Source organism: Vigna unguiculata, chromosome 9 (assembly GCF_037176805.1).
Source record: "Vigna unguiculata cultivar grain cowpea cultivar isolate G323 ecotype 2 chromosome 9, ASM3717680v1, whole genome shotgun sequence".
In the NCBI taxonomy this organism is placed as follows: domain Eukaryota; kingdom Viridiplantae; phylum Streptophyta; class Magnoliopsida; order Fabales; family Fabaceae; genus Vigna; species Vigna unguiculata.
In genome coordinates this window covers 33,456,891-33,481,532 of record NC_140800.1, presented here as the reverse complement: position 1 = coordinate 33,481,532, position 24,642 = coordinate 33,456,891, and the positions used below count along the sequence as shown (strand labels likewise).

The following is a 24,642-nucleotide window of genomic DNA, read 5'->3' as shown; positions in this document are numbered from 1 at the left end:
CAATTTGGTAACAGCCGTAATGTAAATGTATAATATGGTGTTTCTAACCACCATCTTTTACATTGTCATATTATTATTTCAAATTGTGTCATTTTGAAATGTCACTTTATATAAAATATTATTTTTATAATTTTATGAAATTATTTTCTATCTCACTTTTTTCTCGATGCCTCCTTTTTTTTTGGTAAAATTTTGTTCCCTCTCTTTTTTATTTCATTTTCCCACTCAACAAATATTTTCTTCTTTTTTTTGGGTAAAATTTTGTTCTCTCGCTGACACCCAACAAATCACTTCACTCTCACTCTCTCTGCGTTCATCACTAAGCTCTCGTCTCTCTGCGTCAAACCAAACTCGCATCCTTCTCTACGTCTCATTCGCGTCTCTCCTTTCTCCTTTCTCCTTCAGGTCGCCCTAAATCACTCACCTCTCCGTCACTCACGTCTCCGTCACTCACCCTCTCCGTTCACTCACCTCTCTATTTCGCCTGTTTCTCCTTTCTCCTTTCTCCTTCATTTCACGTCTTCGTTTCAACTCGTTCTTTTTTCTCCTTCCTTCTCGATCAGTCCACGATTGCCTCCGTTCTTATTTGCTCATTGGGTTCTTCAACCTCGTTCTGAAGGAGAAAGGTTTGATTGCTCGCATTTGAGCCTCAGTCCAGTCGTTTTCTGTTTCTGGTATGATATTCATCAAATTTGTGTTGCCTTTTTGAATAGAATCTTGCCAATTTTTGATTTGAGTGGCCAATTGTAGGATTAGGGTTCGCGCGGTGGACAACGACAGTTCGACATCGAAGGGCGAGGAACTCGCATCAGTTGTCTCCACCACACTGAAGCTCGAATTTCAGTTCCGGTTTGGCCTCTGAATTTCACTTCCAGTATTTTTTTCTTTTTTTTTGTTGGGTGCTGGTTTTCTGCTTGATTTGTGGTATTGCAGCTAACGTTTTGTGCTTGGTTTTTTGGGAATAAATTAATATGTTATTGCAGCTATACTGATACTCGTTTGTTTGATTTTGTCTTCAATCAATGTTGACACATGGCTTACCAAATGTTCCATTTCTAAATTTAATCATTGCATGAAAGGGTTTATCTGCAATGTTAATTGGTGGCATTCTGTAATTATCATCAATCAGTTTTGACTTGTGTGGCTTCTATTACTATATTATTCCTTTTATCTTTAAAGCCATTCTGTTTGTGGTATATGGTATATGGTATTTAAAGCCATTCCTATATCGGAAAACCTGCTGCATCATCTTTTTCAACCTTTTTCACTCTCTATTCTACTTCTGGTATATGGTATTTAGATGGCTATACCAAAATCATCTTTTTTCATCTGTTTCAAATGTTAATCGTTTTTTGGTTAAATTGAGTTGAATTTGACCTAATCAAGTGAAGATTGTCATTCCAATTACTTATGTTTGGCCACTTGCGCAAACTTCTTTTTATAGGCTAAGTGATGACTAACCTCTCCTATGACATTGTGAAGCAAGTTTTGGTGGATGGGATCATTGCCAAATCTCAATCACTTTCAACTTTATTCTAAACCATTTCAAACACAATCATGCTGTCAATAAGGGTGTGTGTGCTTGACTGAGAAATAAAATAACAAGTTTCTTAGATCTATGCATGGAGCTTTGAACACAGAATGAGTTTTGGTGACCCCAAAGGCTTCCATTACTGCATGTTGCTACGGTTTAAAATCCTGCAACAAGTGGTAATAGAGGCTTCCATTAAAGGCATCTGTTCATGTTTTATTATCATCTTAAACATCCTCAATAATAAAGTTATGATGTTTTGTTGCGGTTATACTGTAGTTCCTGTACAACTTCATTTTGCAAATAAACATAAGCTCTACAGTGCAGTTTCTAGCTCTTAAAGTTACTGGTGATATTGATATTAGTTATAGCTTGTTTGGTGTTGGTTATTTTGTTTTTTCCTTTCTGTGATTTTGGAGTATATGAACATATGTGATCTTAAGCACACTATCATTTGAATATTGACTAACATTTGAATTCTTTGAAGCCTCGATTTTGTTTCAAGATAAATGAGGACTTGGCAAAAAGAGATGTTATGTCTAGAATTGGAAAACTATGGAGGGAGTACAGATGGAAGCTGTGGAATGAGTTTTATGACCCCCTTCTCAGTAGAAATGATCTAATCAAGAATGTTCCCGATGAGATTACCATGGATCAATGGGCTCTTTTTGTTGATTATCGTCTCAAGCCTTCAACAATGGTAAACAAATTGTAATTAGTATATTTACATACATTCTCAATTTAAATTTCCACAAAACTGATTTCCTTTTCATTTGGTAGGAAATGGGTAATAGAAATAGAGATATCAGGAAAAGACAAACTATTCCTCACACGGGTGGTGCTATGTCTTTGTCAAGAAGAATGGAAAATTTGGTATTTTTTTTTTGATATTTTGTTCTCAATTTAGTAATATTCTAATGTTTGACTTAAATTATTTCCTTTGAATATTAGAAATTGGAGCTTGGTAAGAATATTGGGAGAGCTGAAATGTGGAAGGTGACTCATAAGAGAAAAAATGGCACCTATGTGAATGACGAGGCTATGGAGATTGGGGTAACTTTACTCATATCATTAAGTTGTTAAAATATGGATTATTAGATGACTGAATTTGGATGCTTTTCTGTTAATTAAGTTATGACAGCATGCTTTTCTTGAATCCATGAATTAATTTTGGGTTGTGCTGGATACATCTGAAATATTTCTGATTTTGGGCTGTGCTGTGGATACATCTAAAATATTCTACAGATGTTCAAGATTTGATTTTGTGTTGTGCTGGATTAATCCATGAATTGATTTCATAATGGCACATCTGCAGCATTCAGGACCATCTTTGCATTGTGATTTTTCTGTTGTAAAACTCTGCATTTTTCTGCTGTAAAACTCTGCATCAGTTTTTGTCTGCAGTAACCGCATCTGCCTGAGTTCTTTCAGCATATTCTTTTCCTATCCTCATTGCATGATGCATTTACATTACATCTAAAATATCTCTGCTTTGGTGGGAAGAGGAATGAACTGAAATTCAAAGAGATGAACAAATAAAAGCAAAAACTAAGTCTAGACCAAGCAAAAACGAATTTTCAAGTTTCCTCAGGCCATCTTTTGGATCTGCAAAAGCAAAATCAGTACATAAATATGTTAAAAGTCATGAATTGAATTATGTTTGATGTTACTGAATTGCATTGTTTTTCTACTATCACAGATTGGTTTTATTGGCACCATTTAGGTTTCATGCAAGTTCTGCTTTTAAACTCATTTTGCATTTAGTTTTAGTATGCTCATTACTGTCTCTTGGACAACTCATTAGAGAAGTTCAAAGGCACAGTGTCTCTCAGGACATTTGCCCAATCACATTTTAAGAATGGGTTATGGAAATAGGGTGGGAACTGCGTTAGAACTAGGCCATTTTGGAGCAATGAGACACAATTAGAGGGTCTTGATTTGGAGTGTTATATGATTCAGTTGTAGTTTAGCATGCTCATGGTCTCTAATATTCATATTGCATTGAGAATATTAATTAGTGTAGATTGATACTCTAATTGAGAAGTAAGCAACGTGTCTGATTTGTTACTGTAAACCCACTACAAAGCATACTTAATTAAAGACATTATTCCTTTAATAAATTTGTTACACACTTTTATCTTTTTCTTAATCAAACATCAAACATCTTGACAAATTAAGTATTTATATCTCACTTCATCATTTTCTTCAATCTTCATGAAATACTAGGATCTGTAGTTCATGTTTTATCCCATTTTGAGTTAATGTTGTGTTGGAGATAGAATAAATTGGAAACTGAAAATTGATGAATTAAAGTTGAATTATTATTCCTATTTTTATGCAGGAAAAAATTGATGAATTGATGTTGAAAAATCCGGAAACTGCATCTGAAATATCTCCAAATGATCCTATTGGTGTCATATTTGGAAAAGAGCATCCAGGTCGGGTTAGAGGACTTTCGTATGGCGCGTGTCCTACTCTTGCTTTTCAGCAATCAACTACAAGAATAAGAGGAATCAACTTTGCTTCACCTGATGCAGCTTCACCACATGACAAAGATAAGTTTGTGAAGATTGAAAATGAACTTGCAACTGTCAAGAACCAAGTGCAAGCACTGCTTGCCTATATTGCTTCTAAAGAAGATGTTCCAGAACATGTTGCTGCAATGGTTGCTGGTTTGGTATGTCCATCTATTAATGAGTTATAATTTACATTAGTAAATTACTTAAACTTATTGTGTGGATCTCATAATTTATTTCAGTTTCCCTTACTCATATATACTATATTATTTCTTCATTGCAGGCACCAAATATTGAAAGTGGTGTGCCATCTCCGCATGAAATACTAGGATCAAGTGGTGGAAGCAAAACACCTTAGACTTAGGACTTTTAATGTAGTCTTTTTTTCTTAGATGCTTGAATATTTTGGTACTCTTAATGTTGTCTTTTTATTTTTCCAAATGCTTGAATTGGTACTTTGATGTAGTTATGTTATATCGACAATGAATCAATTTAGTTTATCAATTTCTAATTGATAGTGTTATAATTTTTTATATATTTTAAATTATCATGAAAAAATAATTTTATCGAATTATGAAAGTATAAGAAATATTAAAAAAAAAAAATTAAATATTAAAATTACGTCATTTGATACATTTGATAATGACGTAATTAATCTCAGAATAAATTGTAATTAATTAAACTGGTGACATTTAAAAATGTCATAATATAATGATAATAATGTCAGTTTAAAGCGTCGTTTTTCACATTATATTTGTCATCCAGTAAAAATATTACGTCAGCTTTAACTGACGCTTTTTGCGTCTTTAAACCGCCACTTAATACGTTATATAAAATGACGGTTGTTGCGGCGGTTCATCTATAACCGCTGTATTATACTTTGTGACGGCAAGAATTACGACATTTCAGCAAACCGTCGCTCAAGTAAATAACGACAGTTAAAAATGACGTAAATTACAAAAATAAATGTCGGTATTTACATGTTTTTTTGTAGTGTATTCATACCTGTACACATACCAAGTCAATGCGATCAATGCGGGATTCTCCATCAAAACAAAAATGAGTTCGAACAATACACACCGGAATGAATTTATTTATCATCTCTGTTGAGTACTCAATGGATCATCAAAATTGATCAAAGAGACTCAGTGAAAAAATTTGATATTTACCATGGACTTGAAACTTAATCAACGCTAAAATTTGCATTGTAATCATATTCATGCAACTATTTTTTTTACTGTGAATTTGTTCTATTGACTTTGTCAACTTAAGAAGTGTAATAAAAAATATACAACCTAACTCTTCAGCGGTCCTAGTTATACCATTTTAGTCTACACGTAATCTAAAAGAATAATAGGTTACCTTTGTTGTAGGTACTGAAGTTTAAGAGAAATATAGATTATGTTGATTTTCTGCTTGGAATGCTCCCAACTCGACATCAAGAATACAATTTTGCGCCATGTTTAAGTATTATTGAAAGAGTGATTGCATATTAACTTTTGTTTGAAAAATCTGTTTTACAGATAGAAGACTTTTAATTAATTAAAAATCTTGAATTTATTAAACTTTATTTATAAACGTTGATCCAAACCTACACAAAATAAAATCGAGGTGTCTTAAGAATGGTATGTTCAGCTCGTGAAAAGTTCAGAAAACATGCTCTAACTAGCTTCAGGAAAAGTATTATGCATAATATTATTCTTTTGACTTGAAGTTCACATGCAACAACGTCTGGTTCGACATTTGACTAGTTTTTCTGCACTTTTTTCTCCTGTTGCTGCGCTTCTCTGTCTGTATTGTTAATTATCTTGTCCAATTACCGTAAGAGACACGTTTCAAGTTGTTGAATTAAATAAGCAGTTGTAACTATTAATCTATCATATGGATCAGCATATGAGGAAGGAAGAATAATAGGGTTAGGGGACGAAATTGTCAGAGACGGGATGATCACGTTTCTAAGAGACCATCACTGTCTTCATCTCTATAAATACCAACTCCTTAAATCATAAACTTCCATCCTCAAACTTGCAATAAGCTACACTTATAGATTTTGCTAAAATGACCATCTATGGTGCCTCCAAATTCATGACATTTGTTGCTGTTGCAGCACTACTTTTACTCATGTTCTCTATGGTGGCAAGTGCTGACCAACCTGCTATTAAACTCGGTATGTTGCTGTTATAGTTTCACAATCCATATTCATTACCTTCTTTCACTTCCACTCAATTATTTATTTATATTCTCCTTTTATACGTTGCAGGGAGAAAACTATTCGAAAATGAATTACCACCAGCATATGGTCTATATCCTGGTGGTGGAGGATATACCCCAACACCACCATCACCATGAAGAAAGGAAGATACTGATGCATTAAAGTTCACCGTGCCTGAAATATTCTGTTGTAGCCTCGTTCTTTAGTTCTATTATTTCATACGAGTCATAAAAATTACTTTTAGTTATGATATGCATGTGTGTGCAAGAGTAGAAGATAGGAAAATAATACATGATATGTTCATGTACTTAATTTCGGTTAATAATGTGTACTGCTATTATCTGTCACCACTAGTTAGTGGCTAGACCTGAATTGCAGCCAATAAAATTATATATACATCTCTGTGTGCGGATACCAAAATGTCTACGCCTCGATGTATTAGATTATGCAACTAAACTTTGAATGCAACTCGTAGAAATGCTTCTAAGCTTATGTATTAGATTCATGGTCGAAGACAACGAGATTCCTTCCTGATGAGGTGGTTTCCATTGAAGTGTATAATCTATTTACAATTTGAATGAACTTAGTCCCACTTTTGTTAAGCAAATTTCATTCCTGCCCTTTTATTGTAGTTTCACGATATTTTGTAATAGTAAATAATTGTAGTGAGATAAAAAAAGAAAACCATAAATCTAGCTGTTCGACATAATATAAAACCATTGGACAAGTTATTTCTAACCGGCTTATCATTAAAAACAATTTTTATTCAATAAAAAAAATACAAATATTTGAAGTTTTTTACTTTATACTAACAACATATATGTTGAAAGCATGCTATTTTTTTTTTATCAGCACAGTATAATATATAGATGTTGGTTATATGGAAGAGCATGTTAATGACAATCGTATAGACAACTTGAAATCAAAGAAAGAAATATAAATTTCAAGTGGAAAACCTGTTCCAGAGGAGCGAATCATTGCACCTCCGCCATTTGTTTGAGCCAAAATGCATTTTGTCTTGTATAAATAGGTACAGTGAAATGAAGGAGCCTCTGGTATAGAATTATGCAGTCATTGTTTGCTTAATCTTATTGGTGGATAACTCAATTTTAATTTTAACGTAGGTTTATTAACGGAGGTTAAGATAATCTCTGGGAAGCACAAACATATCATAAGTTTTGGAACCCCGAAAGTACCATGGTTTTTTTTTTTTAAAACCCTGGTAAAATTTGAAACCTCAGCTATTCATCCGTGTTTTTTGGGTTCGTGAAAACTCCGACGAATACGATCTCTCTCTAGTGATGATTTAGCGGTTAGCGGGGGGAAATTGAAATCTGGACAAATAATTTATCAGATGTTTTTATCCGGAGTAATGTAAAAACATATCTTCGTTAAATTTATTTTTTCTTGTAGTGACCTCTATTAGGTTACTTGTAGCCAAGCCTTTTAAATTATGCAGGACATTCCGATTAGTTTGCATAAAAGAATCTCATTTTGCCTTTAAAATTAATGTTTTATAATGGGAAATGCGAGATGGCTAGAGGTTCATCGTATCAAAGGCTACATGTTGATTTTTCCTATTACCAATAGAAAAGAAATCATTCATATGCGCATTCGACTTAATTTTGGTTTTAGCCAACATTACCACAATATCTGAGACGAAGGATATAAAAACTTATAGGCGACAAAAATTTTCGAAACTTATATATTTATCTTTCATATCTCTATTATACTACTACATCTATAATATCTATATTTCTGTAAGTACATTATTTTTCAGTGATTGTTTTCCTTTTAAAAGATTCAGGAGACATGCAGTTGGCATAGGACTAAAGTTGAAAGGACAGCATAGAGTGCTTAATTGTTTGCAATTTTGATGAGGCGTCTCTCATGCTGCATCGTTCTTTGGGTTGATCAGCCGTGCAACACAACCCAACTCTTATCACATCAGCTATGCACTCCTCCGCTTTATGCATCCAATCTCTTTTGCTGCTAAGTTCATCGCTATAGTCCTCACTGCTCGAGCTTTGTTTCCAATATTCATAACCATCAATAAGCCTTCTATCAACAACCTTCAGCATTTCATTCTCATCCATGCCTGACAAAAATTTGCTTACGCTCAATCCTTCTTTGAATATTTCATCAGTTGGTTTTTTGGCCGTAAACATCTCTAACAGTAGAGTCCCAAAACTGTACACATCGCCCTCGGTCGAAGCCTTGCCTCCTTGACCATATTCTGAACCATATCATCCCCATATTTTATGTGGGTATGTTAGTTATGTACAAATAACAAATAAAGGAAACTGAAACAGAAAAAGGAAAGTCGATTAATTTGTACCTGGGGCAATGTAGCCGATGGATCCTTTCAGTCCTATAGTGCTTTGCTTCTCTGATGTATTTTGGGAGAGAAACCTTGCCAATCCAAAATCTGCAATATGTGCCACCATATTTTCATCCAGAAGGACATTGGCAGGTTTCAGATCACAATGAACTATTGGTGGGTCGCAGCCATGGTGCAAGTACTCCATAGCAGACGCAACATCAATGGCAATGTTCAGTCTTTGCATCAAGGTTAGAAAACATCCCGACTCTTCATCTTCCGGGTGTATTTTCATGTCCAAGTTGCCATTGGGCATGAATTGCATCACAAGGGCCTTAAATTCCTCGCCTTTATAATCAAGGCTGGAGCAAGAAGTAATAACCTTTACTAGGTTCCGGTGCCTGACATTTTTCAAAGCTTCGCACTCAGCAATGAAACTCTTGGAAGCTCTGCTCTGCTGCAGGTCCAGGACTTTGACAGCGAGAGTGGCGGTTTCGCCAGTGCTGAAGCTGAACACACCCTTATACACAGAACCAAAGCCTCCTTTTCCGATCAAGTTTTCAGCTGCAAAGTTGTTTGTGGCAGTGAGAATATCGCCGTAAGAAATATTATGAGGCAGCCCTTTAGGAGGGGCAGATGACACACTAGTTTTCCCCTCTTCTCTTTTCTTCTCTCTTGACATCATTGTCCAAAATGCAAAGAGCGTTGAAATGAACAAAGCAATAGCACCAACGACAGCAAGTACGATAGGCAGTAAAATCTTTCTTTTCTTTTTGGCAACAGCACAAAGGTGTACTCTCAAATTCTGGACAATTTCCTTGTTAAGGCTACAGAGTTGATTGTTACCTCGAACATCAAATTTGGTTAGGTTCGTAAAAAGACCTTTCTTAGGAACCTCTCCTTCCAAATGGTTGAAAGACAAATTTAATTTCTGCATATACTCGAGCTTTTCTAAACTTTGAGGAATAGGACCGGAGAGACTGTTTAATGATAAATCCAAATTCTCTAGGGATGCCAAATTCCCAATTTTAGTTGGGATTGAACCATTGAATTTGTTTCTTGCCATCGTTAGCGACTTCAAGGTTGAACACTCCCCTATTTCCTCAGGAATGTTCCCTGACAACTGGTTGCCAGAAATATCCATGACCTCGAGCTGTTTCATGGTGCCTACCTTAGGAGGAAGTGGACCTTGCAGAGAGTTTCCTGCTAAATATAATTGTCCTAAGCCAGAAAGTTGAAAGATCTCATTTGGTACGGTCCCACCAAGTCTATTCATGCTCAAGTCAAGAAAAGATAATATCTTGCATTGTCCAATACTTTGGTGAATTCTACCCGAGAGTTGGTTATTTCCCATTGCAAGGGAAAAGAGATTTGTGAGATTGCCAAAAATGTCTGGAATGTCCCCAGACAATCTGTTGCTGTATATAAGAAGTTGCTGTAGATTATTGAGTGCTCCTATTTCTGATGGTAACTCTCCAGTGAAAAGATTATTTTCAAAGGACAAGGATATGATATTTTCAAATTTCTTCATTCCTTGAGGAATGTTGCCAATAAAATAGTTATCAGCAACACATAAATGTTGGAGATTTGATGACAGATTAGCAAAAGATTTTGGTAGCTCCCCAGTCAAGTGGTTTTCATAGATCAGGAGTTCCTGCAACTTGGTGGAGTTTCTAAGGCTATCAAAGAACTGAAGATTTAACAAGGTTGTGGAAGAGAGAGAATTATTACCAAGAATGAGGTGGGTAAGGTTCTTTAAGTTGTAGAATAGAGGTATGGGTCCAGTAAATTTATTGTTGGAAAGGTCAATCTCTTGAAGTTGTGAGGCATTGGATATGGAATTCGGAATTACCCCTTCAAACATATTAGTTGCCAGGTATAGATACTTTAAATTTGGGAGAAAAAGGCCAAAATTTTGTGGTAACTCACCTGTGAGCTTGTTTTGTGTGACAGATAAGAAGACTAAGGAAGAGATGTTGAAGATAGAAGTGGGAAACTTGCCAGAGAAATTGTTCTCTGAGATTTGAAGAATGGAAAGATTGAGGAGATTACCAAGTTCAGTTGGAATGTCCCCATCCAAACGGTTCCTTGCCAAGGAAAGATTCTTAAGAGAAGAGAGATCGGCAAAAGATGGAGGAATCTGACCTGTGAGATTATTGACAGAAAAATCTAAAATTTGTAGACGGTGGAGATAACCCAGTTGTGATGGAATTGTACCACTGAGATTGTTGGATGATAAGTGAATGACATTGAGAAGTGAGAGATGGGCAAAGTGTGTGGGAATTTGGCCATGAAAATTGTTGTTGGAAAGGTCAAGTGAGTGTAGGAAAGTGAGGTTGGAAAGGTGAGGGGGCAGTTTGCCAGAGAGGGAAAGTCCTGGTAGATTCAGAGATTGGACCCTGTTTCCAAGTTTGGAGCATGTGACACCGTACCACATGCAGTGACTGGAGTTTGTGGACCAGGCAGAGAGAGCATTTTTAGGGTCAGTGACTTGAGATTTGAAAGAAAGAAGGGCTTCTCTGTCTGTGTTACTGTCACATAGGATGTGATGGAAATGAGTAAATAGGAAACATAAGAGCAAAATGAGTCTCAATAGGGTCATGATGAGTAAAGTAGACAGTGTTGGACAAGTGTGTTGGGCAAGTGTTATGTTGAACTGAATGAAGATTCAGATACTTATAATATAACTGAAATGCATGTGAGAGGTGAAGGGACTTTGCTTTGGAATCAGTCAACTTTACTTCACTTGTCCACTTTTTGGTTGATTGTTTCAACACAGTCCTTGTCTATGAGAGGCTATCATGTATGCATTTTAGTGCTACAGGTTATCTATTTTTTGTTTTTCTTTTTATTGATTTCAGATGAGACTAAATCCAACCGTGTTTTTAGCAAGGTGAGAGTAAATCCGGGTTCACAATTCAGCCCTGAACCCGAATTATGATCTGGGAAAAAGTATATAGTTCTATATATTATGAATTATTATAGAAAATTTTCTTGACGATTTTGTCAATAATGAGTGTTGTCGAAGTATTTCTTAAGAAAAAACTAAATTTGGAAAACTTTTCTAATTTTAATGTGCACTTTCTTGTCTTTGATTAAACTGTACGGTTGTTTAGTTGTTGCATGATTTGTATTCCAGTGTCCCCACATCGTTTACTCAGAGTCTACGCCAAGTTGTGAGGAAAAGACAGTGCCAAAATAGAATAGAGAAAGGTGTCATGTCCATATAAGTGATTAGCCTTCATATACGGAACAAACTTTATTGTTATGCGATCTATTTCTATTTCTAATTTTACTGCATTGTTTTATTTTTTAATTTTTTAATTTTTAATATAACATAGCTAGCAATTTAGTGTTGAAGTTTATCTTTTACTATAATTTTTTTTTCGATTTTTTAAATTATTTTTCGTTTTAGACTAACATCTGAAAGCTTCGTTTTCTAAATATTATACTCTCTTTAATATTATTTATGGAAAATGAGGTTTTAATAAATTGTTTTGATAAAATTAACAAACTTTCTATAAATAGGATTAAAATAGATTTATTTTTTATTTTTTAATAAAAAAAGTAATAAAAATACTATTTTTTTTACTTTATTTAGTAATTTATCAAATTTTATCAAAAGAAAACTTTGTTAATGGAGATTTTTCATTATTTATATTGTGTATACTGTACTAGTATTGTTCATACTAATTACTAAGTTTACTTTTATTTATTTTACATTCTTTTTGGTGATTTTAATATTCACATATGAAAAAAATTATAATATATGTATTAACCCAAATTTATTGATGTTTTTAAATATTTTATAATATTTCAAGTATTTGTTATAATTTATTTTAAGTTTATTATATTAGGTTATCTATTATTATTTTCTGTTATTTACATTTTTTTTATATTTAAGCATATTTTACCCTTGTAGAATATCTCGATTTTCATATTTTTAATAAAATATTTTCTTTAATTTTTTTTTACTTGTATTTTATCAAATACTCACATAGTATTAAATTAAATACCTTTCACATCTTCCGTTTTTTTTCTTTTCTTCGCTGTTTCTCAAGTTTCTCATTGAAAAAGAATATTACTAAGTTTCTTCAATTTATTATATTCTAAATGCTACTTTCAATTTGACTTTCACAATTTTTATGTTCACCTTAAAAGGTGTTAGAGACATCTTTAGACTTAATTATGTTTTAGAAACTTTCAATTGAGTCCCTGTTCAAATTTTGTAGTATATTGAGTTTCAATATTTTAAAACTTTTAATTGAGTCCTTACAATTAGATGCACCGGTTAATTATGTGATATAGTAGTTATTTTAGACTGTCATTATGCTTAAATGTCGCTACATGATTTTTATTGGGTTAAGTATGTTTTTAGTCTCTGAACTTTGACTTAAAATTGGAATTGATCCCTGGTTAAAACTTTGATAAATTTTGGTCCCTAAACTTTAAAAATGAATGAATATAGTCCTTTTAACCCAATTTTTGTTAATTTTTGTTACGTTTCGAACGCATATCTCAGTAAATATTGAGTCGAGAATGTGTCAAACGGCGTAAACAATTCCAATAATTATTGAGAAATGCTTTCGAAACTTAGAAAAGAGTTAACAAAATTGGGTTAAAAGAACTATATTCATTCATTTTTAAAGTTTAGGGACCAAAATTTATCAAAGTTTCGATCAGGGACGAATTCCAATTTTAAACCAAAGTTGAGGGACTAAAAACATACTTAACCCATTTTTTTTCTTACAAAAGGCCATGATAACAATATCCTCACATATTTACAATATTTAGTGCGAAAATTATTTTAAATTTAATTAACATTATAAAATTATAAAATAAAATAAAAAATACAAATTATAAAATACAAAATAAAAAATAAAATTTATAAAAATAAAAAAATATAATTGTAAAATTCAGAAATATAAAATTAGAATATTATGAAAAAGTGAAAGTTAAAAAATTTACAATTTTATAATTTCATATTTTCATGATTTTACAAATTCATAATTTCATAATTTTATTATTTTGTAAATATTTAATTTTATAATTTTATAATTTTATAGTTTCATAATCATGAAATTATATATTTTTATAATTTTATAACTTATAATATTTTAATTTTTGGAATTTTGTAATTTTTAATCTTATAACTTTATGATTTTATATTTCATAATTTTATAGTTCCATATATAGTTTTACAATTTGTATATTTTTGATTTATTTTGGATTTTATAATTTTAATTAAATTTAAAAATAATTTTCATTAAATACGATATATATTTGAAAAAAATCTTGTCATTATGTCCTTTAAACAATATGTGTCGATAGTCTGACAGTAAAAAAATTATCAGATCACAAAATTAACATAAATATTTAACTACAGAAAAAAAATATAAATATTGAATTATAGAGATTTACTAAAAAAATTTTACTAAATTAAAAGTTTTCAAATTTATTAATTACTAAACAATAATTTAAATTCATAATATTTTGGGACAAGTCTTGTATTATGATTTTCTAGCCAGATTTTTCCTTTATATTACAAAATATTGACTTCCATAAAACAAAATATGTGGCTTCCATAAAACAATTACTCTTAAAACTTTATCTGAGTTATTTTATCAAACACTTTTTATGCTTCCGTGCCCCCACAACACCGTTTTGTATTCCAGTGCCCTACTGCAGAGTCCCCCCAAGTTATAACGAAAAGGCAGTGCCAAAATAGAATAGAAAAAGGTATTATGTCCCTATCAGTCATTTACCCTTCTTATACGGAACGAACTTTGTTTCTATGCAATCTATTTGTATTTCTAATTTTATTGTATTTTATTTTTATTTTAATATAAGAGTAGCAATTTACTGTTGAAGTTTATCATTTACTATATTTTTTTACGATTTTTTTTATTTTTGTTTCGTTTTAGACTATTATCTGAAACTGATATGCTTCCATTTCTAAATATTACACTCACTTTAATATTATTTTTATTGTGTATACTGTATTAGTATTGTTTATATTAATTACTAAGTTTATTTTTATTTATTTTACATTTGTTTGGTGATTATTATATTAACATGTGAAAAAAATTTATATTATAGATATAAACCAAAATTTATTGGCGTTTTTAAATATTTTATGAAATTTCAGGTATTATTACAATAATATTTTACTATCAATTCTTATTTCAATTTATTAGACTATTTTTATTTTAATATTATAATGATATTGATTAATCTAAATTTCAATCTAATTTATGTACTTTTAATTTCATATAGTATATAATTAAGTTGATGTGGTTCGATCTATTTTTTCTTTTTTATCAATTAAACAACCATTAAATTATTAAATTATTAACTACATTTTAAAAACTTGTAGGGGTATTTAATTTTTATTTTAAAAAAATATTATTTTGAGTTATATTTTTACTATTATTGCATTATAATATTATTGTACTATTTTATACTATTGTATTATTATTTTAGCAATATGTTTTTTTTTTCTCTCAAAATTGTAGTATTATTTTACTGATGTTTTTTATTTTTATATGTTGCAAGTATTTTATATAATATTTTCAAATAATTTATGTATAATGTTTTAATAAGTTTATTTCTTTTATTTACTGTTGTCTATTTTCATTCTTTTATTATTTTAAAACTATAGGTGTAAGCTCTAATATTTCACTTTTACATTTATTTTGAATTTGAAATAGGGAAAATGAGAAGAAGGAAAAAAAGAAAGAAAAGAAAGAAACGATGATGATTGAGTTTATAGAGATAAGTGGAAAATTTTGAAATTGAGATTGGTTAAAAGAAAATTGTTTATACAAGAATGAAGAGAAAACAGACAAAGGTAAAAAGAAATACTGATTAATTAATTATGTTATCGAATATAAATGGATTATCTTTAAAAATAAATTTTTTTATATTTATTTATTTTTGAAAATAATTCTTCTTTTTTTTGTAACATAATTGTTTTTGGAATTTTTATTCATTTTTAATAATAATAAAATGTATTTAACGGGTTTTCATTTTTTTTATCAAGTTAACTTTATTTTCACTCATTTTTTCTCTCCTCTAACATAGCATTAAAAGGTTATAAAATACTATTAGTTTTACAATGTGTCTATTCTACAATGTGGAATCAACCATTATTTCCCTTTCTAAAAGTTTCAAGGTCCTTAAAATCAAAACTCACATCGTGTGATCGTATTTGTTCGAAAAGTAAAGGTTGTCTATGAAACATTTGCATTTGAAAACATGATTGTATAGTTTCGTTATTTTTATGTATGGATTCTCTACCACCCATTTTGTTAATTTGATAAAAGAAACTACAATTTACCTCTGGATCTAGTTAAACTAAAGTTGTGTTACTTTGAATGAAAAAACAAAAAAATGATTAGCTAAACCAAAAGTCGTGTTTGCGTTACACGAATTTAGCACCAGTTTAAAAGTCATGTTGGCTAAATACAATTTCACTTAAAAACACAGCAATGTTTGAGTGATATAACTTTTTTATAATGAAAACGTGTCACGTAATAAATTCTTTCAAAATGTGTTCACTTCAATAAAATTCGAACAAAATTACTTTGTAAATTATCCCTTTATTAATAATTCTTACATTCACTCTTTTATACTTTTCTAAGTTCGTTATACATTAATTTTTTACATATAAACAGATATTCTACATACGTATAATATTTTCATTTGATTGCCAAATCTATTAGTAATGTCACGATGACTAATACAACGTGTTTTATATTTTAGAGTAGGGAACAAACAACATTACTTTAATCATAGGCCTGAGCTTTGGTGCAACAGATAAGTTTCAACTTTCATCTTCATAATTCGTTTCAATTTTGGTTTGGACAATGTCGTTTCAATCAGAGTCCGACTCAACTCATCGATTTTGGATTTAGGTAAACTCATCTTGACTTTTAATTTGTTTTGACTTATCACAACCTTTGCTCCGTGCTCATCTCAACTTTTGTCCCATTTAACTCGTCTTGACTTTCAGTCATATGGTTGATTATCATCTTTCATCGGTGGATAATCGCTTGACCTTTGGTCCGGACCAAATCGATTCGACCTTCATCCTGCGCCAAATTGGTTTGACCTGTGATTTATGTTGACTCATCTAAAACTTTAGTTTGGACCAAATCGACTCAATTTTTGGTCAATGTCGACTTAGGCTGAAACTTTTGGCATGTGTCGACTTAGCTGATTCTTCAGCTGGAGTCGATATAACTGCACCTTCAGTACAAGTCAACTCGGTTCAACTTTCTTGTGTAGAATAAGAAAAAGTAGAATTTCAAATTTCTTATATTTTTTAAGTATTTGAATTTTTTTAATTTGTTTAAAATACCTTTAAAAGTTTTTTAAATTTTAATTATTTTCTAATTATTTTATCCAAACAAATATTTTAATATAAAAATTTTTAAATTCGAGAAACTATTAAATTAGTTTTGTAAATTACCTCATCGAATCATAATAAGAAAATAGTTTTAACATGGAGGCGCGACTGACATTGAGCAATGGCTGATGTTGGCGGTTCGAGCGGCGTTGGGTACGCAAGCAGTGACGGACCTTCGTTGGTTCTTCGGGGATCATGGCCCCCTCAAAAATTTTACGCCTTTTTAAATTACATTATTAGGTTTTTGTTCTTTATTTTATCATTCTCACTTCCAAGTTTCTAGCATAGGATAGAGATAAAAGCATAAATGCTTAATTGATAAATCTTTCGTTTCTTTCTATTAAAACTTGGCGTTGCATGGGATCCAACAGTTTCATATCATCAATTAGTACTCCATTAATTTGCATTCCATTATCGTTAAGAGAGTATAGTAAGGCTTAAAAAATGAAATCACTTCTTAATATATCAAAAAAAATGACAACTACAAGCGCCGCGAATAGTCTAGGATTAAAATATAACTATTGATTTATAACGAAAAATATAATTACATTCAAGGAAGGAAAATATTGCCAACCTGATACCAAATGTGCATGCAGTTAGCATCTATAGGAGCAAGAACATGTTTCAAAATTTCACCATTTTCCAACTCCCTTAAAATAATGTTAATTAGTATCACCTGATGATACACATATTGCTATATACAAATACAAAATTAAACTCTCTAAGGTTCATTTTACTTCAAAAATGTCATGTAACTTTTTCTTAGAGATTTGTGTGACGAACAGTAAAGTCAGGGTATTATTTTCAACCAATTATATACATATAAATTTTCTAACAACAATTAAAGTGAAAGTAAAGTAATATTTTTGTACTGTTAGTGAAAGCAGGTAATGAAAACATAAAACATTTTCTCCATACAAAAAGTAGTTTAGTTTATTGATTTTTCATCCAAAAATAGGACAATCCACTTTGTACATAGTTTACACCAAATGAGAATTTGTTCTAAAAGCGATAATAATAAAATATATAAATTTTGAATATATTATTTTGTCTCTTTTAAAATTAATGGTTAAGATTCATTATTAGATATAAGTAACGATTAGTCACAGTGGTGGTGGTCAGATACTAGTTTGCAGACGGCGCGATGTGGAGGAAGAAAGAAATGCAGTGGGCACGAGGGAAAATGAATAGTGAATTCTCTTAACTTAAACCGGCTTAACCAGACAGTTATCGAAATAACCGTCGTTATTTGTTAATTTATAACGACGGACTCATAACAGCCGTCGTTGTTTTGTTTTCTTGGTAATGATGACAGTTACTTGTAAAATTGTCGTTATTTTTAAATCAATATCTACTACAATATTGTAACCGTGCTTTTTCCACTAAGTTCGCACTAGAGTCGTCATCATTTGTAGTCGTTAAAGACTGATTTTGCACTGGTGTTACCATGTAAGCGTAAGCGAGGTTAGCGAGAATGAAAAGTAAGTTGGTGTAGGTTCCTACAAGCGCATAAAAAATTGTTGGACACATACCATAAATAAATTACTCAATTATTTAATTGGCTGATACAGATTGTAATACAGGTGTATGCACTCAATAGTTGTGGCTCATTGCAGTAGTACATCACCTATATATTGTTTATAACTCCTATTATATAAAATCAGAATTTTAAAGAGCAATGATCCTGTTATTTCTGCGACGTCGTGGTGGTTAGAGTTTTCATGGTCTTGGGGGGTAATATCCTCCCCTACCAGGATATCCTGGACCGACATATCCATAATATGGTACTGGAGTTGATTTTGGTTTGGGTAAGTCATTTGCATAACCACCAGGTTGAAGAAGTTTACGTCCTGATTAGTAACAAAAAGTGAATGAATAAATAAATAAGACAAATATATTGTTAATTACAGAAGCATTTGTAAGAAATACCGTATCTAATGGTAGGTTCGGCAGCAGTTCCAAGAGCAGAGGTGAGGAGTAGTAAAAGTATTGCTAAAACAGTAACAAATGATGAGATGAATTTGGAGGCACCAAGGATCGCCATTTTCAACTTTACTCTCTTAAGTTTGAGGATGGAATGAAAGTGTGCGTATATCAGTGTAAGAAGTTGTATTTATAACAGAGATGAAGATGTTTGAGTGTGGGTGACTAATTCTTGCCCCCAACCATACTCTCTATGGACTAATTCTTCCTTACATTTCTTCACTTTATCCTTTCCTGTCCTTGTGTGGTGCACAAAAAATTCAAATAAAACAACTCATCATCAACTTGTCTTTCACATCCAATCATGTTTACGTAACAATTCTATTTTTCATCCCTCCTTTTAAAAAAACTACGTAAATCATACTTTCATACCTGTTAATTCTTTTACAATAATAAAAGTATAAAATATAGTAATACTATTTACCTTAGTAAATAATATTTTAATACATAATTAAATAAATATACTAATTGTATAAAAAAATTAGTATGCTGGTCTTGTCTTTAGCCTACTAATTTAATGGATAAGGAAAGTCATCCTAGTAGGTTGAAAAATTCAACCGGTTTGATAAAATTAACAAACTTCCTATTAAAATAATAAATTTTTTATTTTTTAACAAAAACTAATAAAAATACTATTTTTACTATCTTTTTATTATAAATTTTTACTATAAAATGCCGTACCAAATATTCATACTTAACAAATGTTCACAAATTTAATCATATAAACATTTTTCAAGTTTTTAATTGATTAATTAATATTTTTAATTAAATAAATTTAAATAATTTACATTTACATATTAAGTTACTCTATTATAACTAATAATTAAAACATAATTTGCATAGTAATTTATGTGACAATATTGTTGCATATATGCATATTACAAAAATATATAATGCAGAAAATTTAATCTTTTAAATTATTATTTTTTTTTTCATTTTTAATTTCAAGAAGAAAAAACAAGCTAGCAAGTCCGGACGCTATTCAATTTAATGGATAAGGAGGGTCATCTCAAAACGTGTTAGTAGGTTGAAAAATTAAACCGGCTTACCACGTTTTGGACTGGTTGTCCGGCTGATCTGAGGGTCGTGGCCCACTTTGTTATTACTAAACATGAGTTTGATATGATTTATCTTAATAAAATAAAATCTTTTTTCACTCTTGGAGTTTGGTACAATTGATCTCAATAAATTTCTTTTATAGAAAATTGATTCTGGATTTTTAACTTATTCAAATATTTGGATATAAATTTAATTCCTGATCTAAATATTTGAGTTTGAATCTAAAAAAATATAAACTAGTTCTGTATAAAAAGTAGATTTGGATTTCAAATTTAATCTAATTATTTGAATCTAAAAATGATCTAGATTTGATCTCTAAAAATCCAATCCATCATCACCTCTAAATGATAAATGTGTGAGTGTGTTGTAGAGAACATCTTTATATGTATGTGTGAAATTAATTCATTCTTATATGTTGTCTATAAATTGATATAATCATTTATTATGCAAGAATATATGATATAAAAGATGGTAACAAAACTATAATTACTAACTAGAAAAAATATTTATGTTATAAATAATTTTATGAGAACTTAATGTTATATAATTGCATATATGTATTTTTGTATATACATATTCTTTTAGATTAAACTGCTATTTAAAAAAATTATGTTTTAATATATCTTAATATATCTTTTCATAACTTTTACCTTTTCTACATATTATTCATAGTAATTAATTATTAATTTTTTTTACAAAAGCAACCAACTAATGAAATCGTCTAGAGTATGCTAATTATTTCCCAAAAAATTGATAAAATCTAAAAATAAAAAATCTCATAATTATTTGGGTTAAGTATATTTTAGTCTTTAAAATTTGAAATGAAATTAAAATTTGTCCTTATTTTAAATTTTAACCCATTTTAATTCTCAAACTTTATAAATAAATAAATATAATTTTCTTAATCCAATTACATTAAAATATTATCTTATAATTATTAATAGTTTTATAAATAAATATTAATTATGGTTAACTTTATTTTATTTATATTTAATATTTTATTTGATGAAACTTATTATAATTAACTCTTAAAAAAACATTTCAGTACCAATAAATTAAAAGTTCCCACACAATCTTGGAGTCGCGCTTCCCCGCTTCGGAAACGTACCAGATACGAACGTCGGTAAGAAGCATCCACAATGTGATGTCGGACATAGTTATTTGGATCTGACACGGCCTTGGTTTCTGCAAGCGTGGATAATACATGGTATGCGTTCGAAAAACGTTAGAGAAAGACCGGAATTGACACAACAGACACTTGTATTGCAGAGAAAATAAGAAAGGGAAAGGAAGAGAAGAGTCTGAAAAGAAACCTTGTGCTTGGTTTCGTGGTACGTGGAACTCGTTGTTTAATGGTTTAATGGTCTGTAATATTTCATGATTGTTAAATCGTATGCTAACTTCTCATGTACATTGCTCTCTTATGTTGGGATATTTTCCTTTCACTTCACTAACTATGTCATCAAAAAACAATCTTTTGTATTGGATCATTATTCTTTCTACTATTTTTTACACTATTATTTAAATTAATCAAAACAATAATCACTAATAATCAATACATAAGTTTTTCAATTTATTATTAAATTGATATTTAATTCAACATGTCAACAAAATAATATATATAATAAATAATATTATTAGATAATAATAATAATAATTATTATTATTATAATAACAATAATAATATATTAATTTTAACTATAAAAATAAAATTATCATTTTATGTTTTAATCTATTAAAATTTTAATTTTTATCTATTTTATTGTTTAAATCCCTCACAAACGAACTCTCCCCCATAAACTTTCATAAATTTTGTATCTAAATCTACGTACTTTGACTTTCAAATTTCTTAAACAATACTACTAATTCATCCAAATTCATCTCCCAGTCTCTAAATCAATCTTGAAATTGGAAATTTATTGGCAGAAAAAAGATCTGCCACTACATGGTTGCCTTGCCAGATCACAAATACACACAAAGTTATATGCTTAGAGGTAGTTTTATAGTTTTATAATTGGACGTAAATTTCGGGTATTGATTATTTTCCCCTCCGTCGTTAACGATTTCACGGCGGGGTTGAATATCCTCTACGGCCGGCCAGAGGGATGCGTTAGGGCGGTTATGCGAGAAGGCAGGGAGGCGCCGCCGCCACATTGGAAAAGTTTTCTCCCTGAACCCAATAAAAAGTATACAAATAAATAACGAAGATTTTTTTACCTTCTTAACCTAGTATTGTACTAAAATTAACATTAACGTTCCAGGTTTGATGTCAGGTTGTGCAGCAGCACCCAGGTCGAAGGAGATGAGCAGAAAACGACATGAGTCTGGAGAAAGCAAGGAAAGCCTTTTGTATGTTGGAAGGTTGAGAATGAGAAGAGGTATTTTTGAAGGTGATAGAGATGGAAGATGTTGTAGAGGCGTGAAAATTCCGTCGCTGACTCTTTCTTCCTCTACACATGTCCGCAGATAATTTTTTCCACACGGTAGTGTTTTGTAGTGGACAGCACTGGACAGTATTGGAGATAATAAAACTGGGTAGGTGGTGTCACATCGAATAAAATTACTAAATTCTAAACAAATAGCAAGTCTTGCATTGCATGCAATTAAAAAAAAAATAGTATATAAGAGCTTCCCTGACTCTGTTTTTTCTAACTTTACTGCTAAAGTCAAGAGTCAATCCTGTCTGAGTCTTAATATATGAGTTTAATTAACAACAGTTCCTGTATAAAAACTAGTTTTAAACTTCTTTTTTTCCTTCTATTGAACTGAAATATATACGACGTTGACTCAGTGTAAAATTAGGTTTTTAGAATGTTTCTTTTATAATGGTTCTAGGCAAATTCTATATATTTAAGTATGATTATTACTGTATTTATATAAAAAATATTACTGTCCAAAAATATGGACACAATACACAACTGGAAATAGCACACACCAGAAACGACATGGTGGTTTCCTCTTACCCTGCGTAAAATAACATTGAGCAACCAGCATAAAATGTTGTTGGACACATGTTATTTCACACCATAAATAAATTATTTAATTCTTTGATCCAGATTGATTGCAGTAATACACACGATTCCTCTAGATTGAGTACTACATGACTTATATTAATGTTCTGGCACTAACACATCCATAAGTATTTTTTATCACTCTTATCATATTAAATCAGAACTTTGAAGAGCACATAGTTGATCCGTTATTTCTGCGGTGTGGTGGTTACTGATTTCATGGATTTTGGGTATATTTTCCACGACCATAATATCTTGGTTTTCTATATCCTCGACCACCATAATATGGTAGTTTCCTATATCCTCGACCACCAGAATCTGCTGCTTTCCTCCATCCTCCACCGCCCGGGTATGGATAATAAGTTTTGAGAAGTTTACGTCCTGATCCGTAAAAAATACGAATAAACAAATGAGTGGAGCAAGAAAAAAGAGAGAAAGGATATAGAAATCATGAATATTGCATAGTGTGTATCTAATTGTAAAAATACCGTGTTCAAGGGAAGGTTGGGTAGCAGCTCCCAGAGCAGAGTTGATGAGTAGCAAAAGTATTCCTAAAAGAGTAGCAAATGACAATAATTTGGAGGCACCCAGGATCGCCATTTTTAAGAACCAAAAACCTCTATACTTTGTTAAGTTTAAGGATGTAAGAAAGTGTGTGTATATCAGTCTAAGAAGTGGTACTTATAACAGAGATGAAGTGGGTCAATAATTCTTGCCCAAACTTTACTCTCTATAGACCAGTTTTTCCTTCCTTCTCTTCACTCTATCCTCTCCTTGTGTGGTGCAAAAGAAAAAAAACAACTCATCATCAACTTGTCTATCACATCCGATCATCTTCACGTAACATCACTAATAAAATTTCATATATTATATTGAGAATTTTTTTACAAAGAATTCGTAAGAAAAGATTTTTTCTTATTATTTTTTTTAAGAATTTTAATTGAAAGATAATTCTTTTGTAGATAATTATTTCTTACAAAATTATAAAATTCGTAAGTATTTTTTACAAAATTTGTTGTGAAAAGTGTTTTATACAAAATATTTTGTAAAGAATTTGACAATAATTTCTTGTAATTTTTTTTATAACAAAATTTATAAGTATTTTTTAAAAATAATTCAAAATAAAATTAATAGAAAATATAAATTTTTTTAGTAATAAATTCTATATTTCATCTCACGTAAATCATACTTTCAAACTGTTAATTCTTTTATAATAATAAAAATAAAAATATAGTAATACTATTTAACTTAGTAAATAATATTTTAATACATTGAATAAATATAGGTACTAATTGTATAAAAAAGTATTGCTTCTCAATATATAATTAATACTCCTAATAATACAGACTTGCATATTTAGGAAAAGAGCAAATCATCACTTAAATATATATAATGAATAAAATGATGAAGCACTTAGACAAATAATATTCGCACTCTGCCACATTTTAAAACAGACATCACTTTTTTTCTTTTTCGTTTTTATTGTCGCAACCAAAATTGCAACGACGAATAAAAAAATAAAATTTGTAAAAATAAAGTTTGGAGTTGCCACCATAGTTAAAACTATGAAAAACCATAAAAAAAGCAAGATCTACAAAAA

At 30.7% G+C, this 24,642-nt stretch overlaps 2 protein-coding genes and 2 long non-coding RNA genes across 4 annotated transcripts; 2 read left to right on the top strand and 2 right to left on the bottom strand.

Moving 5' to 3' along the window:
* The first annotated feature begins 265 nt into the window (after positions 1-265).
* LOC114196043 (uncharacterized) lies at positions 266-4,558 on the top strand. The gene is made up of 7 exons (XM_028086540.2): positions 266-674; positions 751-849; positions 2,019-2,231; positions 2,312-2,404; positions 2,483-2,584; positions 3,873-4,208; positions 4,331-4,558. Exons 3-7 carry the CDS (start codon positions 2,067-2,069, stop codon positions 4,403-4,405), a joined length of 771 nt encoding a protein of 256 aa, XP_027942341.2. The 5' UTR covers positions 266-674; positions 751-849; positions 2,019-2,066; the 3' UTR covers positions 4,406-4,558.
* A 1,486-nt stretch (positions 4,559-6,044) lies between these two features.
* Positions 6,045-6,855, top strand: LOC146883925 (uncharacterized). The gene is made up of 2 exons (XR_014984315.1): positions 6,045-6,214; positions 6,308-6,855. It is a non-coding gene; the product is annotated as an uncharacterized LOC146883925 (long non-coding RNA).
* Positions 6,856-7,950: 1,095 nt separating this feature from the next.
* On the bottom strand, positions 7,951-11,249 carry LOC114162642 (uncharacterized). The gene is made up of 2 exons (XM_028046598.2): positions 8,598-11,249; positions 7,951-8,495 (listed from the first exon to the last, which is right to left on the bottom strand). Exons 1-2 carry the CDS (start codon positions 11,179-11,181, stop codon positions 8,089-8,091), a joined length of 2,991 nt encoding a protein of 996 aa, XP_027902399.1. The 5' UTR covers positions 11,182-11,249; the 3' UTR covers positions 7,951-8,088.
* Positions 11,250-22,983: 11,734 nt separating this feature from the next.
* Positions 22,984-23,795, bottom strand: LOC114162948 (uncharacterized). The gene is made up of 2 exons (XR_003599322.2): positions 23,531-23,795; positions 22,984-23,423 (listed from the first exon to the last, which is right to left on the bottom strand). It is a non-coding gene; the product is annotated as an uncharacterized LOC114162948 (long non-coding RNA).
* Between the last annotated feature and the right edge of the window lie 847 nt (positions 23,796-24,642).

Bases quoted from the DNA above. Each gene is read 5' to 3' on its own strand.
- LOC114196043 (XM_028086540.2), top strand. From the start codon at position 2,067: ATGTCTAGAATTGGAAAACTATGGAGGGAGTACAGATGGAAGCTGTGG. The intron at 2,232-2,311 runs GTAAACAAATTG...TTCATTTGGTAG, and splicing joins GTCTCAAGCCTTCAACAATG to GAAATGGGTAATAGAAATAG. The intron at 2,405-2,482 runs GTATTTTTTTTT...TTTGAATATTAG, and splicing joins CAAGAAGAATGGAAAATTTG to AAATTGGAGCTTGGTAAGAA.
- LOC114162642 (XM_028046598.2), bottom strand. From the start codon at position 11,181: ATGACCCTATTGAGACTCATTTTGCTCTTATGTTTCCTATTTACTCAT. The intron at 8,496-8,597 runs GTACAAATTAAT...GATATGGTTCAG, and splicing joins CATCGGCTACATTGCCCCAG to AATATGGTCAAGGAGGCAAG.